At 38.6% G+C, this 17,106-nt stretch overlaps 3 protein-coding genes across 3 annotated transcripts; 1 reads left to right on the plus strand and 2 right to left on the minus strand.

Moving 5' to 3' along the window:
* Nucleotides 1-470: 470 nt before the first annotated feature.
* On the minus strand, nt 471-4,646 carry LOC137960014 (acyl carrier protein 1, mitochondrial-like). The gene is made up of 2 exons (XM_068807461.1): nt 4,364-4,646; nt 471-683 (listed from the first exon to the last, which is right to left on the minus strand). The coding sequence occupies exons 1-2, from the start codon at nt 4,574-4,576 to the stop codon at nt 507-509; spliced, it is 390 nt and encodes a 129-aa protein (XP_068663562.1). The 5' UTR covers nt 4,577-4,646; the 3' UTR covers nt 471-506.
* A 530-nt stretch (nt 4,647-5,176) lies between these two features.
* Nucleotides 5,177-8,092, plus strand: LOC137958917 (pentatricopeptide repeat-containing protein At1g20230-like). The gene has a single exon (XM_068806125.1). The coding sequence runs from the start codon at nt 5,177-5,179 to the stop codon at nt 8,090-8,092; it is 2,916 nt and encodes a 971-aa protein (XP_068662226.1).
* A 23-nt stretch (nt 8,093-8,115) lies between these two features.
* LOC137960426 (uncharacterized) lies at nt 8,116-12,995 on the minus strand. The gene is made up of 8 exons (XM_068808056.1): nt 11,989-12,995; nt 11,747-11,879; nt 10,799-11,014; nt 10,554-10,709; nt 10,217-10,469; nt 9,400-9,785; nt 8,620-8,736; nt 8,116-8,525 (listed from the first exon to the last, which is right to left on the minus strand). Exons 1-8 carry the CDS (start codon nt 12,990-12,992, stop codon nt 8,163-8,165), a joined length of 2,628 nt encoding a protein of 875 aa, XP_068664157.1. The 5' UTR covers nt 12,993-12,995; the 3' UTR covers nt 8,116-8,162.
* Between the last annotated feature and the right edge of the window lie 4,111 nt (nt 12,996-17,106).

Here is a 17,106-nt window from a genome sequence, read left to right on the forward strand (position 1 = left end):
CTTAAATTCTTTTATTGCTTTCATCGAACGAGTGAGTGTAACCCTTGCAAGAAAAGTGAGAGTTAGGCTGACTTGTGTATTTGCAAAAGGAGTTTGCACACAAGTGCCGCACGGGTTAAGCAAAGGAGTTGCGACCCCGTGACACCTAAAGTGGCATTATAATGACACAACATCCTTGCATAGTTATTCCATGACGTATCAGGTGACATGGCACCAAGTCCTTTAATTGCCGATGTGGCATGTTAACATAGCACCACATAAGCAATCAAAGCTGATATGTCGTCTTGGACTGTATACATATACAATTGACCAATAAAAGTTGGGAATTTTTTATATTAAGTTTGGAAGTTAGTTATTTTGGTTAATATTTGCTTAAAATGGGTAATTTAGTAAAATTCCCAATTATTTTCTATTCTATTCGTTACAAAAAAAAACAGGTTTTCTGGATCTCTTGCTGGAACACGTCTCCAAATCCTAAAAATAGAACAAACACCTTTATGCAAAAATCAGCCGGCCATAGGGTGATGTGATATATACTCAATTGCAAGACTGCAGGAATCAATCTTATCAGCTTCCTTGTCAGGGATCTCCAGCTTAAACTCTTCTTCTAGAGCCATTACAATTTCAACATTGTCCAAGCTATCCAAACCTAAATCTTTCTGGAAATGCACATCAGGAGTCACCTGAAACAGTAAAAAAATGCATTTACATTAATGGTAAATGAGTTGCTACGTAGCAGCAGGAACAACATACCAACATTTGCTAGGAATACTTAACAATATTTTTTTTTTCTTTTTTGAGATGGCTAGGATACAAGAAAAGAACCAAGAAGCAGAATTTTGAAAGGTCAGCAGCAGCAAGAAAGAGCAAGCAACAATACAGACGAGTGTTCTACAACTAAAGTTACTTGAGCCTTTTCGTTGTTAAGTGCCTAGAATAGTTATAAACAGAATGTTATCATTTGTTGAGAGCGATGATTAGCACCAGCATTGAAGCCTAGTCTCAAGCTATGTTAACGTCTGCTGTGTGAATTTTACATCATGTATTGCAACTGTTGTTAGGTTAGGCTTCTTCAACTCTTTCCTAACAACTACATCAATGCCATTTTAAGGGTTAGGTTCTTGTTGGTCCATCAACTGACATTTGATAAAACCTACCAAGTGATTGCACTACTAGGTATACATCCAGCACAACTAAACCATCTCAACAGGCTCTCTCCCATTGTCTAGTCTGTTGGTGTCAGTCCGATATTCTCTGATCCTCTTCTTTCCAATTTAGACATTCCATTTGCTACTTTGATTTGTATATCATACATAAACAAAAATTCAATGGCAGAACCATAAGATTTGCATTTAATATGAACATTCTTTGTTTTTTTTGTTGGGGAAGAGATGAAGTTTTGGAGTCAAAATAGAAACCATTTTGCCTGAAGAGAAAACTTCGTGAAGTTAAAATCCCCAGATAACAATTTGGGGTGTTTTGAACTTCTGCAATGTACCAAATATGCTGAACGAATCTAACTTTGCTACTTGCCCCAATCAGTAAAAATATCACAAGTCACTCTAAAAATAGAAGAAATATGATGGCTCCATGAATATCAGAAGCCTAATACTGCCCTGCCACAGAAACATGCTAACATGAATTCACCGTTCTTGTAAACATTAGCAGTGGCACATATTAAAGGTCAATACACAGGTAAGATTCCTAGGTAGAGAATCTGGATTAAACAATGAAATAAATAATTTAGAGATTAAAAAAGTGAAACCCAGGAATCTCAAAACAGTGAGAAAGGAGAAAACGAAAATGTAGGTCAGCTTACAGAATTCTGAATTTTGTTTTTGAGAACAATGAGAATAAGCATTCATTAAGAGGGCTCAAAAGGAGCAGAAGGGCTTCAATAAAAGAGACTCTCCCTTAGAAGCCTCCTAGTAAAAAGATATACTAGAAGCAAATAGAATATGGGAACTAGTTTTATTTTTATTTTTTGAAAATGGCAGAATTCCATCAAACCATAATGGCAAAACGAACGGGAACTAGTTTTGTCAAAGGCAGAAATTTCACATCTCTGGCCTTTGACAATGCCACAATGGCCAAGGTCATATGGAAGAAAAGGAAAGAGACATAGAGAGAGAGAGAGAGAGATCCCTGTGCATTCACAGCAAAACATCACAAGCATGTAGAGCATAGACTCTTATATGTATTTCCATCCATCCAAAGGAAAATGAAAATCACTGACAAGTAGGTATTACCGATATGCAGAACCTGAACTTGTGTTTGTTGGTCACATACGGTGGGTTTTCATAAATTAGGCAAGTTTATCAAAAATGAATTATACGTATTTTAGAGTGTTGCAGGAGTATCCAGTCCACAAGATACTCGAACTTGTGGCCCAGGCCCACATTTATACAAACCCTCAGCATCAGAATATCAAGTTTCCAGAGCTGGATAAAAAATTTCTACAGCCAGAGAGACAGCAACATAGTCTTTGGAACCTGTAGCAGCACTACAACTTGTAGCCTAATGTCAAACTTAAGCATATATTTCTGTCGGAGTTACAACTGCAAAATCGAAATTATTTTTTAGGAAAGATTGAATCCAATTTTTTTAATTCGATGTGACTGTGCCTCGACTTCCAAAAAGTTAGTCAAGAGTAGGTTAATTTCTTGCCACATATCTTGAATGACCATAAGAATTGTTCAAGTGACATCTCACTACAAAAAAATACATTGCTTTTTTTGCAGCATTGGATACTCCTCCACACCCCCCCCCCAAACAAAAAATACCTTTTAAACTATTTGTCATTATTATCATGTGCATCATCTAACTGTATTAATGCATTTTGTATGGTTCTATTTTTATATTAGGCGTTTTCATGCTCCCCCACCCCAAAAAAAACACAAAACCTTTTAAACTATTTGTCATTATTATCATGTGCATCATCTAACTGTATTTATGCATTTTGTATGGTTCTATTTTTATATTAGGCGTTTTCATGCAGATGATACTAAATCAAGGTCCGTTTGACCATTTCCTTTCATGTATTACTTGCACATAATCTGATATCCAGTATTTATATTCTTTACGAATATATAGTTTCCATGCTCATATAACAGTTACAGATATAAGATATCTCTTTTAACAAATGAAGATTAAGGTGAATAATATAAGATTTTTGTATTAAAAACACTATGTCATTTTTCCCTCAGTTTCGTAGAGTTTTACATGCAACTATGTTTCCATTTTCACAGGGACCAATGCTATGTATTCCCTTGATCTATGAACCAATACAGACTAACAAATACTCCAAAGAAAGAGAATATGTACCATAGTGTGCATGAATAACTGGGCCTCATCCATGGAGACTTCTTAAAACCAATGGAACAAAATAATCATATTTAAAAATGCAGCAAAATGGATATCAAGTAAATGGATTGTATTACAGAAAGAAAAAATGTAATTTAGCTACATGAGTTCTTGTCCTTGATAGAACAGAGAAGGTGGATTCATGGAGCTGAACACGACATAGTTGGGATAAAGCTACGTCGGTAATGTCTAAAGAAATCAAGACACGAAGCGCACGAAGAAATTCAATCTCCAAAGAAGAATCATGGAATCATTGAGGAAGATAATAAACTAGAAAGAAACTATAGCCAAAATAAAGTAGTATGGAAAATAATTTGCCACAGTTTTAGTTGGGGCCAAACATATAATCATTAGAAAATATTAAATAGAAAGGAATTTGGGGAGAAAAAAGGAGATCTTGAATAAAAACAAATAAGTACAAAATCAATTGCCATAGAGCAGTGAGCATTGAAGATGAAATGGTATGAATAAAGCTATACATATTAAGGAATTTGACGAGAGAAAACAAAAAGAAAGAAGACCGCAACTCTGTAAACTGCCGATATTTTTTAAGTCTTTTTTTTTTGGAAAATTAACTCCATAAGCAACATAAGACACATTGTGCTAGAAGTAGAGTCCAAGGTCATCCTAAAATTTGGTAAAAACTTAAGGACACTTTGTTTCAACACTGCCCATTGGAGCCCTTTTGCTCCCAATACACGTGGACAATGGGTGGAAGCCCACGTCTGAGCACCTGCTCTGATACTGTTAGAATCTGAGTCCAAGACTCATCCTAAATGACTAGCCTCCCAACTAATAAGCCCAAGAAATTTTTACTGTGGAACAATTCTTTCCAACAGATTGGAACCCATCAAAATACGAGGGTTTCAAAATGACATATATGAGTAATTCAGTAATAAAATTTCAGAAACTTGTCGGATATTGCCAAAATCAAGAGATCAAGGGGATTCCTCATAAAAACCAAAATAGGAGCTCTTGAGGACTTGAATAAAGAACTAACCTTGGAAGGATCGACTTTGGGAAAACTCTTGACCACGGAGAGCACTCTCTCTATCACCTCTTCCTTATCGAGATGATCGCCGCCGTGCGAAGACATCGACCGAATCCAGCTGCAGAGGCTCCATTGATGAAAGCTCAAAGTTCGATCTAGGGTAACCGTTTGAGCTTGAACGGGGATCCGAAGCCGACCCAAGATTGCAGCCCTCAGCGCCATTTCCTTCCTAGTCTCCCACGCTCTCCTTTCCAGCCGAGACGTTGCCTTTGTCCTCTGCGACTGCCTCCATTTGTCACAGACTTACCCAAGAGTACTTTAACTATGAAAGAAGGGTATGTTTGGAAAGCAAATAATAAGGTAGACAATATTGAACGTTCCGTAACAGGTTGACCCATACGACAATTTTGAGGCTAGGCCCTCGGTCAACTTAGCCCGACTTTTGGCTATGCCCAAGGGAGATGGGGGGGAGGGCAAAAACCGAATGCCAATATGAGTGAGAAGGGAATAGAACCTGACTCATGAAATATATTTTGAGTAACTGTTAGCTAGAGCTCGGGGCGTTACCCTGCAACCGACAGTTATCGTGAAAACGTATCTGTCTTCTGCTGGTATAGCTATATCCACCAACCGTCTACTGTTAACATCTGCGGACGGAAATTCTTCTTATCCAGCATCAAGGAAAACAGGAGATTTAGCGTTTAATGAGATATAACGTCGGATTCCCTTTCCCAAATTATTGCTCGTTAATATCACAAACAAACCCAGCCAATTTTCAAAATCCTTAATGCTTTGCGGGTTCTGAAAACCTGCTAAGAGACTATGTCAGTCTGTGCAACCTCTCAATCGTTTCATCCAAATACTGATATTCCCTTCAGGATAAATTTGCCTTGTTACCTGCCTTCTTCCCTTGCAAATTCGAAGTGGCGAAGGTTTTCTTTGACTGAGACTGGAAAGGATATAAAGTCGGGTAATAATTATGAAACAAAAAGAGTTCTGGAGTGCAGTTTAGTATCTAAAAGTGACTCATGGGTTACTGTTAATGATGCACTGCAGTCTTTGGATTTCGGTAATCCAGAGGAATGTGCCCGATTGTATGCTCTAATTCTCAAGAATTGTCGTCGAACGGGTGATCTGCAGCTGGGTCGTCAAGTTCATGCACATTTAACAGTTTCAGGTGTGGAGCTCTGTCCGTTTTTAAGCAGTCAATTGCTGGAATTCTATTGCAAGTTTGAGCTTTTAGAAGAGGCGCGTCAGTTGTTCGAGGAAATACCCGAACGGAACCTTTTTAGTTGGACTTCAATGATAGGATTGTATTGTAACTTAGCTGATTACGAGGAGACTATCAGATTGTTTTATTTGATGATTGATGAAGGTGTTAGACCGGATCATTTCGTCTTCCCTAAAGTTTTTAAAGCATGTTCCGAGTTGAAGAACTATAAGGTTGGGAAGAATGTTTATGATTACATGGTGCGTATTGGATTCGAAGGCAATTCCTTTGTGAAAAAATCTGTTCTTGATATGTTTATAAAATGTGGGAAGATGGACACTGCATGTAAGTTGTTCAGAGAAATAGAATATAGAGATGTTGTGATGTGGAACGTGATGATTTCAGGATTTGCATTAAAGGGAGATTTTAAGCAAGCTTTAAAATATTTTGAGGATATGCAGCGTGAAGGTGTTAAGCCTGATCAAGTCACATGGAATGCAATTATCGCTGGTTATGCTCAAAATGGGCAATTCCAAGAGGCTTCTGATTGCTTCTCCCAAATGCAGCGTTCAAAAGACTTCAAACCTAATGTGGTATCATGGACTGCTTTGATAGCAGGGAACGAGCAGAATGGATGTCCTTCACAAGCCTTGCAAGTGTTCAGGCAAATGATACTTGAAGGAGTGAAACCAAATTCAATTACCATTGCTACTGTCGTTTCTGCTTGTACAAATTTGTCACTGGCTCAACATGGAAAAGAGATACATGGTTATTGTATAAAGAACCATTTGGACACCGATGTCCTCGTAGGAAACTCATTAGTTGATTTCTATGCAAAATGTCGGGATGTGGGGATTGCACGGAGAAAGTTCAACAAAATCAGGAAGAAAGATTTGGTTTCTTGGAATGCTATGCTTGCCGGATATGCACTACGTGGTTGTAGAGAGGAAGCTGTTGAACTTTTCAATGAGATGCAAAAGCAAGGAATAGAGCCTGACGTGGTAACGTGGAATGGACTAATTACAGGTTACACCCAGTTTGGCGATGGTGAAATGGCTCTCGAGTTCTTTGAAAGAATGCGAGAAACAGGTATGGTGCCAAATACTATAACAATATCTGGAGCTCTAGCAGCTTGTTCACAAGCGAAGAATTTGAGATGGGGAAAAGCAATTCATGGTTTTGTTGTTCGAAATTTAATTGAAACTGCTACTGGTGTAGGTAGTGCACTTATAACTATGTATTCAGGATGCCACAGACTTGAATATGCTTGTTCAGTGTTCAGAGAGCTTCCTGTTAGAGATGTTGTTGTATGGAATTCAATTATTTCAGCATGTGCTCAAAACTTCTATGGAGCAATGGCTTTAAATTTTCTCAGAGATATGCAATCAAGTAAAGCTGAACCAAATGCAGTAACAGTTGTGTCGGCTTTGCCTGCTTGTGCAAAGCTAGCTGCTTTACCACAAGGGAAAGAGATCCATCAATATATAATAAGGCATGGACTTGATTCGTGTAGCCTGACATGGAATGCCCTGATTGACATGTATAGTAGGTGTGGTTTGATACAGAAAGCACGGAGAGTATTTGATTTGATCCCTCAAAGGGACATAGTTTCATGGAACTCGATGATTGCAGGATATGGGACGCATGGATTTGGAATGGATGCTGTGAACCTCTTTAGTTATTTGAGGGTCATGGGTTTGAATCCAAATTATTGCACATTTACAAATCTCTTGTCAGCTTGTAGCCATTCAGGTCTAGTTGATGAAGGATGGAAGTATTTCAAGATGATGCAATCAGAGTACAGATTGGACCCTGCAGTGGAGCAATATGCTTGTATGGTGGATTTAATGGCACGCGCTGGTCAATTTGAAGAAACCTTGGAATTCATAAAACAAATGCCAGTGGAACCAAATGCAGCTGTTTGGGGATCCTTACTAGGAGCTTGTAGGGTCTACTGCAATCCGGAGATTGCAGAATATGCTACAGGATATCTTTTTGAGCTTGAACCCAACAATTCAGGGAATTACATACTATTAGCAAATATTTATTCAGCTACCGGAAAATGGGAGAATGCAGCAAATATTCGGCGGTTGATGAAAGAGAAAGGGGTGACAAAGCCACCGGGTTGCAGTTGGATTGAGGTGAAACGAAGGGTCCACAGCTTCATTGTTGGGGATACTTCACACCCAATGATGGACAAAATATCAGAGAAAATAGAGTTTTTGTACTCAAAGATCAAGAAAATCGGGTATGTGCCGGATACAGATTTTGTTTTGCAGGACGTGGAGGAAAATGAAAAGGAAGATAGCCTTTGTGGGCACAGTGAGAAGCTAGCTATTGCCTTTGGTCTGATCACGACATCGCATGGAACCCCATTGAGGATCATCAAGAACTTAAGAGTATGTGGCGACTGTCATACAGCCACCAAGTTTATATCAAAGGTTACCGGTAGAGAAATTATAATGAGAGATAGCAATCGGTTTCATCATTTTGTAGATGGGGTTTGCTCATGTGGTGATTACTGGTGAGAGTGCTTTATAGGAAGTACAAATTGCTTGAAACTACCACCTTGCTCTACTGCACAACTCGAATTTCAATTTACAGAATATGCAGCTCTCTCAAGTTACTTAGAAAAATCTCACCAATGGAAGAGCCAACCTTTACAAAAACAGCAGGGAACCCAATGGGGGCTTCCACCCAAGCTTCACATCCATGCTTTTTGTGGCTTTTATGATCTGACTGCCCACTGTATATTGTACCTGTCCAAATATGTTTCCAGGAATATCCTCCTGTAAACGGGAAATAAACTTTAACTTCCTTCTTTCCTTTATCTACAACAGGTGCCACTAGGATTTCTGTACCAACCAAGAACTGCTGAAATGTTAAGCTATGTACATGATCATCATTTGGAAAATGTAGAAACAGATGGCGAGAAATGGGTAGGCCTTTTTGAGCTCCTTCCTGTTTTTGATTGATATCATCATAGCAAGAATTGCTTAGCCTTGAATGGAAATTAGTGAAAGAAAACTGTTGACAAGTATTCTTAAGAATATACCTTTACGAGTTGGATTCGGTAAAATTCCCACGCCTTGTATACTTTTGCAAAACGTGCAAAGTGTGATAATGTGTGGCTATTCGAGTAGAATTGTTTGTTGACAGATGGTTTGTTTCCCTGGGATTCAGTGATAAAGTGTTAGTTCACTTTAATAGGAAGCAGGTAGTGGCATTAAGGAAGCAATGGCCTGTTGACATCCAGAGAACAATATTGAATGAATAGTTCCAGGTTTGAATGGCATGTTCTAAGCACAAAAGTAGGTGTTGAAGCAAGCAATATCAAGCGATTGCATGTGCAGACTGAGTGCAACCATCAACAGGTTAACCCTGAATAACAGTGCAGTCTAAAGATGCTCATTACTTCCAAAAGCTGTGGCCATTGCACTGATATTTCCCTAAGTTGATAAAAACTCATTTACTACGTACTAGATGGCTGAGGGGTATAAACTCTTATATAACAATGTGAAGAGATAATCCATATGGGGAAAAAGCTATTTGCAGGCCCCTTTTTGAAAAAAGTAAAAGAACTACCCACTGAAGCATTATTATCAAGTCATAGGAATTGTGAGCCTCTAAAATCTTCTCACTTTTAATGAAATGTGGAGATAATTGGGGAAACATAGCTATTTGCAGGCCCCTTTGTGAAAAAAAACAAAAGAACTATCCATTGAAGCTTGATTATCAAGTCATATGCTTGAATTTGTGAGCATCAAGAATTCTCCTCATTTTTTTACTAAATGTAGAGATAACACTGATATCCAGACAAGGAAACAGAACTTACTTCATGTGTGCGGAAGACTGTGTTAAACGCATTTAGCTCCATCCAGCGAAGAAGTAACTCTTCATCTCTTCGATACCTGATGATGGGAATGTTCACTGCACAATAGCCTCCAATATCACTATGATTAAATGCATAACCAGAGAGCCCACTGCTGAGCAAGCCCACAACAGCACTCTTTATTCCGTCATTTTTCTGCCAACTAACCATTTGGTCACCTTCCCAAAACAACATTGCCCATCTCGGGCTCTCTCTAAAACCAGCTCTCATAAAAAAGACCAAGCTCTCTTCAATGTCTTCTCCCTCTGATTTCCATTCATCCACAAATTCTCTATTGATTTCAGCCCACAATTCGGGGTATCTGTTATGTGCAGAAATTGGGTCTTCACCTGCAATCAGCAAGAACAACTCCAGGTCAGTTGCTATATAGGAAACTCTGCAGGTGTTATTACAAGAATGCAGAATGACACCATGCAGCATTGTTTAGATGAAGATACATTCCTTTCTATTTTCTTCTTCGTTTTTCTTTCTCTTATTTGAGCATTATGAAGTTTACCATCAACTTTGACGTTTACCTATTTCACTAAAAGCTTCCAATGAAAATTAAATCTGGATATCCAAGCAGTAGACATTTTATTAGCATAAGCTGATAAATCTTCCAAATTATTGGAGTATCTGTCAATCCATGAGTACAACTGTTCATTCTGCTGATGAAATAGTCCATGGCCTTTAGAATCCATCATTCCTAAGACCTGCTTCAATATAGTGTTTGCAAGGAATTATACACAAATGATGAAATACATGACCAATAAGTACAGACCTGAAAAGAGGCATGCATCTAGTGGCAGTCCTTCACCAAAGTCTGCCATCCAACCACGGATTCCATTTTCCACCATTTCACGCAAAATCTGTTTGAACCAAGGTCTTGAAGCAGGGTGAGTGAAATCCAACATGCCCACATCAAAAGCTGTGTTTGGCATCATGTACGTCTCACCAGTTCTGTCTTTCACCAAGATGCCCAACTTATGTGCTTCCTCAAACAAGTTCTTCTTAACGCTTGGTTTGTCATTCATCTGCATGTAGACAGACAAGCTTTACAAAGGACCAGTACGTTGAGTTGATTCCATGTAAATTAGCGAGATGTGTAGAATAAATACTGGAACAAGACATGGATTGCAGTATGCCATCATTCTGATGTTCTCTCTACCGAGATCTTGGACTAGTTGTGCCCATCCTGGATAGTGAACTTTATCAACTTCCCAGTTCCACCAAAGCTGTGAACCAATTACAGTTTTTCTCTTTCCTACCCAATCCTACATGAAAGTGGTTGCTCTTTTAGATGTTTTATTATATACAAAAGTCAGCTACAGTAACATTGACATCAACATATACAACCAGTCACCTGTAACCAAAATGCAGAAATTGGAACATCGTACTCCTTCAACTGATCCCAAACATGCTTTACGGCACTAGTTCCACCTTGCATTCCAACAACAGCACCCGAAATGATCCAGTTTGGGAGCTCAGGGAGTCTCCCAATGGTTTCAGTAAAATGTTCAATGAGCTCAACTGGTGACTCCCCCTGTAATATCCTACCACGAGCAGTGCTATCATACAGCTGCAAATATAAAAAGATACTTAAATAAGGAGCCAGAACAAATTGATATATTTGCTTCAACAATGGCAATGTTTGCATGCTAAATGCTACGAGTACAAAGAAGCATCGGGCCCATATTAAGCACCCACAGGACAGAAGCAATAAAATATGTGCCAAAGCAGAGCCTCTAAGCATTGGCCTGAATGAGAGCTACCAATTCTTACTCTTATCGCAATAACAGTAACCCATTCTGCAAGTGATTATTTTTTTTATTTTTTTTTTTGTCCACCACAACGTAGTTAGGCAATATACTTCAGTTTCAGCACAAGAATGAAAAAACCTTTCGTGACTGAATTTTGATGTTGACCTAATGTAACTCTAACATTTTAGAGATAAATTTCAGCTTCTGAAGGCCATGCAATCAAGTGACAGCTAAAGAGAGTAAAAAGGAGTATTATACAGTATGCCACTATTAACTGTGATTGGTTTTCCGCAGCTGAATTAATGACAGTTCTTGAGATCCTGATGCAGGTGGAACCAACTACAACTTCTGAAAAATCCTACCAAGGAGATCAGATGACTATAATTTTAGCAGGATTACTCGAAGTCATGAATCTACTCAAACGTGTTTCAAGCATTTCTAAAACCAGATATGGCCGAACTTTGACTCATTTGTGAAGTGCTGTGGCCTAAAGAGGGGAAACAAACGAAGGAAAAAGGGGGAGCAAATGTGAAGCTTCCCTGTTAGATTACCTGAATCTGAACTCTGTCATGTCTTGTTAGATCGAAAATCGAATAGTTGTACCCTTCGAGATAAAAAGACCTCATCTTTGACGTCATGTAGAATGGAGAAGGAGCATAAGTTGTACATTGATCCCCCCCAGACCTTCAACGAAGAAAGGACATGTCAACATGTTTAAAAACATCAGTGTCAGAAGAACTCGTCTTTTAACAGGATGATGACATAAAACAATTTGAGTAGATGTTGATAATACCTGTAGCTGACCAAATTGGTAGCAAGAGTAATGGGTTGATCTCCTCTTCCGATCCCTTGCTCTTGCACGAATATGGGCACCCTCCTGCCCTTGAACTCCATATATGAGAACTGCTCTCCAAACCCATAAAACCTCTCATCTTTCTCACTCGAGTATGTCAAGAACACCCTATTGATCTCCGGGAAGTCCTTTACCTTGTCTTCCTTCTCATCGTCCTCCAATAATAATGAAAAACCTCTAGGCCTCGCCAGCAACTGAAGCCGCCGGCTTAATTTACGCGGAAAACTCGAGAAGGATTTGGAAGCGCTAGGAGGGAAAAATTTCACATTGGGTCGTCCAAACTTCACTTGAAACCCAACTTGATTACTACTTTTCTGATCGAACAAAACCCAATACTTCGCAACGATCCAAGGCTTTCTCTTACCTCCGAAACCCAACTTTCTGGTATCTAATTCGAAGCCCCCCTTGACAAATTTCTCAAGCTTCTTTCTACTGAAGACCCAACCAGTAATGAGCAAAGCCGGGAATTTGGCATCCTGAAAGACCTCGGAGAGATCGGTTTTCTGATCCGAGCTGGAGAACCCAGATACGTCCTCAAGAGTACTATTACTCTCTCCCGCACCATCCGGCCGATCGATCAACCTTATTTCCTCTACAGACTGATGCTTACAGGAGAAATGAATATGCCCATCTTTTATGACGAATGATCCTCGGCTCTCCTCGGCCTCGGTTTCTGCGGAAGCCGCAGAAACAAAAGCCTTTCCCGGGACGGTGGAAAAGATGATCTTGTTGGGTGTAGATTTGTGGGAAATCGATAGACTCCCACCACTCTCAGAGGTCCACAGCAGCTTAAATTCGTCTCCAATTGGGAAAAGTTGATGCTCGAGAAGCTTTGGGAGATTAAAGAAGAGACTTCCATTGACGTAAGGAAGAGATTTAGCGGTCGAAGGGAAAGGTCTGTTTAAATGTTTGTGATGTTTTTTTGAAACTCTAAGAGTTGGCATGGTTGCATCGGTTTGAGATAAAATTATGGGCCATGGAATCCATTTAAAGATTCAGAGATCTAATTCACTGTTACCCAATTGCATTTTGGATTGTTTTAGTCAAATTCGGAAATCCTGTTTGAAAGAAGAACAAACGTGAGAAATTTGTTCATACTTGTCCACTCCATCATTTGTAGTTCCTTATAAGAATGACCAAACCAGCAATTGAAGCATCCCTCGAGATATTTACCTTTAAAAATTTATCATTTACGGAGCTTGGCTGAAAGAAAGCTTTACCATGACATGAAAATGAGGTCTATTACTCTCCTTAAAAGTAATTTTATTCATCGTTTCTCCAGTCTTTAGGGGTCTGTCCTATCCTGTGTTCCTTTTCGTAATTGTCATCTTCTTCCACGACCAGACTACAAATGCACCTGGTCTTGGTTGTGGGAATGTTCAAAATTTTCTCCTTCTTCTCTAGCGCAACTAGCCGCAATTCTGGGAGTATCCATTTTCAAGTTTTTTTTTTTCTTTTTTGCGTGAAATTTTCTTATCTAGAGCATGCACCTTGCCACTATTGTCGAAAATGTTCATGGAGAAGATTTTTTATTAGATAGTATTTAGTTATTTCTTATTCATGTGAGAGGTCATGGCTGCTTGCAAAGACAGATCTGTAAGAGATGTACTTGGTACTTGGTCATAATTTGGGAGATATACATCAACAGAGTAAAATTGCTTAAACTTTTGAATGAATTCTATTGAAAAGATCAATCACTCTGTCCTGGGATCGGATTTGTTGTTTCAGCAAACCCAGGAGCAGAAGAGCAGCAAACCCAGGAGCAGAAGAGCAGCAAATTTTGCGAGTGAAACGGTTATAATTGAAGAGTTTATACATAGAACAAGAAGAGTAAACGCGGGGGCAGATAGAAGGAGAGAGCGGAGAAGATTGTCTGAGCGAAAAGTGAGACCAACGAGGAAAGCAGCAGCCATGAGAGAAATAACAGTCCAAGGACTTCTGAAGTAGGTCTCTTTCAGATTGTGACGCCAGTGATGAAGTCTCTTGTTCCATTTCTTCATGCTTTCAATGTAAAATGCTTGCAACTGCTGCTGAACCATGTACACCCGGCTACTTGGATCGATGCATACATCCTCCGCAAGCTGGTTGAAGAGCTTAGCAGTGGATTCATCTGTCCCCATGGCTATCTCTTCGGGTCGAAGCAACGTCTTCTGCTGAACTGATCACTTCGTGGTCGGTATCAGGTTGAAGCCGCCGGAAGGTCATAACGTTTACGCTGATGAAAAGAATTTAGGGGGGGGTTAGTCCAAAATGAAGCGAATTACCTGCACATTACTCGGTTCATTCAATTAGGCCACTAATGGTGAATGAACGCCTCCTCATTTGAATCACGCTAGTAATTTTCTCAGGAAAAAATCGGGTAATCGTGTTTCATACCTATTTTGCAAATCATTCGCATGAAGCGATCGCACGGGACTCGTCTCTCCCTCCCTCGACAAATTTTTTTTCCTCGTTTTGCTCTATTCTCCCTCTCTCGGTCTTCCTCTCCCGGAAAATTTTTCTCCCTCTCAACTTCTTCTCCCTTCTCTCCCTCTCGTCTACTTCCTCTCTATTCTCCCTCTTGGCTTTTCCCCCTTCTCATCCTTCCTCCCTCGAATTTTTTTTTCCCTCTATCTTCTCCATCTCAGCCTCCGTCGCAGAGCCACCATAGCAAAGCACGGGAGGCCGAGCCTCTATCATAGAGCCTCTGGCTTCCCTCTCTTCTCCCTCTCAGCGTACCATTGGAGCACTGCCTTCGTCGCCGTTGTCTCTCGCCATTACCAGCGTTGTGAGGAAGATGACGCATCGGCGCTGTGAGGAAGAGGACACTAGTTTAATTTTTACTAAGCTAGGAAAAAATAAACCAGCCTCATAACTTCATTATATTTATTTTGTAAAATAATCTATATTTTTTTATAAAATAATTATTTTTATTTATTCAGTATATTCGTTTTGTAATTACTGTATTAAATTAGTGATTTAATAGTCATAATTAAAATATTTTTAAAATAAAAATGTGATAAATTATTTTGGTTTAATTATCCCATTGCTATAATTAATTAAACCAATGGTTTTAAATTTTGTGGTAATATATTAATATATATTATATTATTGATAAAATAATATATTTATTTATTTATTATATTTATTTATTACTATATTAAATTAGTGATTTTTAATGTTAAAATATATCTTATGTTATTAAAATTATTTATTTATTTATTTATTGTTGATTTTGAGGACTCCATGAATTTAGCTCATGGAGAAAAAGGGAGATAAACTCATTGAGAGAAAACTGGAGGAAGAAGGGTTATGGAATTAATTATCCTTACCCTCCCATTGAAACTTTATTTATAGATTTATGAAACAATTATATTACAATAATACCCCTAAACTTAGGGTTTAAGGTTTAGGGTTTTAACCCTGAAACTTTAACTTAATTACATCAATGTCATCTCTATGAGATGACCTTTTATTTACTATCCTGCCATCTTGTATGTGGGCCTATGGGCCTTGAACCCGTATTCTATATCTCTTGGTTGCATGGGTCTTCCTTGGTCTTATGGGTTTGGGCCCATCTTCTAATACATTTGGATATGTGAGCCTTCTTTGAATCTTCCAACATTCCCCCTCACGTTAGTGCTCTCGTTCACGAGGCCCAACTGGTATAATAATAGTGAATGTAAATCACTTCTAACCACTAAGACATTGCTCTAAAGTGTCCACTTCCACCACCGTGTCCCTCCACAGGACAACAACTTTCAAATGGGAGAATAATATATGATACTAATGGGAGAAAGTAACATAAATATGATAATAAGTTCATCCGTCATAGAGTTCCAACCACAAAAATTTAATATTTTTGACGGAGATGAAGTTCCTTCGTCATGGACTTCCAACCACAAAAAAATTGATATTTTTTACGGGGATGAAGTTCCTTCGTCATGGACTCCCTACCACAAATAAATTTGATATTTTTTACGGGGATGAAGCTCCTCTGTCATGGACTCCCAACTACAACAAGTTGATATTTTTTACGGGGATGAAGTTCCTCTGTGATGGATTCCCAACCACAACAATTTAATATTTTTTTAGGGATAAAGTCCCTTCGTCATGGACTTCCAACCACAAAATTTTGATATTTTTATGGGGATGAAGTTCCTCTGTCATGGACTCCCAACCAAAAAAAAATTGATATTTTTTACGAGGATGAAGTTCCTTCGTCATGGACTCCCAACCACAAAAATTTGATATTTTTTACGGGGATGAAGTTCTTCGTCATGGACTCCCAACCACAAATAAATTTGATATTTTTTAACGAGGACATAAATAAACTATGGTATGAGGCTACCTCTTCTTCAATAATTATGTCTCATTAACAGAGACACAATAGCAGCAGCCGAAATGGGCTCTGACCCATTTAACACGACCCAAAATAATCCGTATAAAATAACCCATGAAATAGTCCAATGCACATATCTAGACCAAATAAAAATTACATGACGTGTTGAAATGGGAGAGAAACTTATTGGGCTCTGATACCATGTTGATTTTTAGGACTCCATGAATTTACCTCATGGAGAAAAAGTGAGAGAAACTTATTGGGAGAAAACTGGAGGAAGAAGGGTTATGGAATTAATTATCCTTACTCTCCCCCTGAAGCTTTATTTGTAGATTTATTGAACTACTATATTACAATAATACCCCTGAACTTAGGGTTTAAGGTTTTAATCCTGGAACTTTAGCTAAATTACATTAATGTCATCTCTATGAGATTGCCCTTTATTTACCATCCTGCCATATTGTATGAGGGCCTATGGGCCTTGAGCCCGTCTTCTATATCTCTTGGTTACACGGATTTTCCTTGGTCTTATGGGTTTGGGCTCATCTTCTAATACACTTGGATATGTGAGTCTTCCTTAGTCATGTGGGTTTGGGCCCTATCTTCCAACATTTATTATATTCGCTTATGTTATTTTTTACTTTATTTATTTATTTTTCTAATTTATTCTAGTCAAACGTAATTATTATATTAATTTATAATAAACTGTAATCATTAAGTAATATAATATAGTTTTT

This window comes from Aristolochia californica, unplaced genomic scaffold (assembly GCF_029961685.1).
Source record: "Aristolochia californica isolate CCGP_79_NKW_82.1479 unplaced genomic scaffold, dmAriCali1.0.hap1 SCAF_3, whole genome shotgun sequence".
Classification (NCBI taxonomy): domain Eukaryota; kingdom Viridiplantae; phylum Streptophyta; class Magnoliopsida; order Piperales; family Aristolochiaceae; genus Aristolochia; species Aristolochia californica.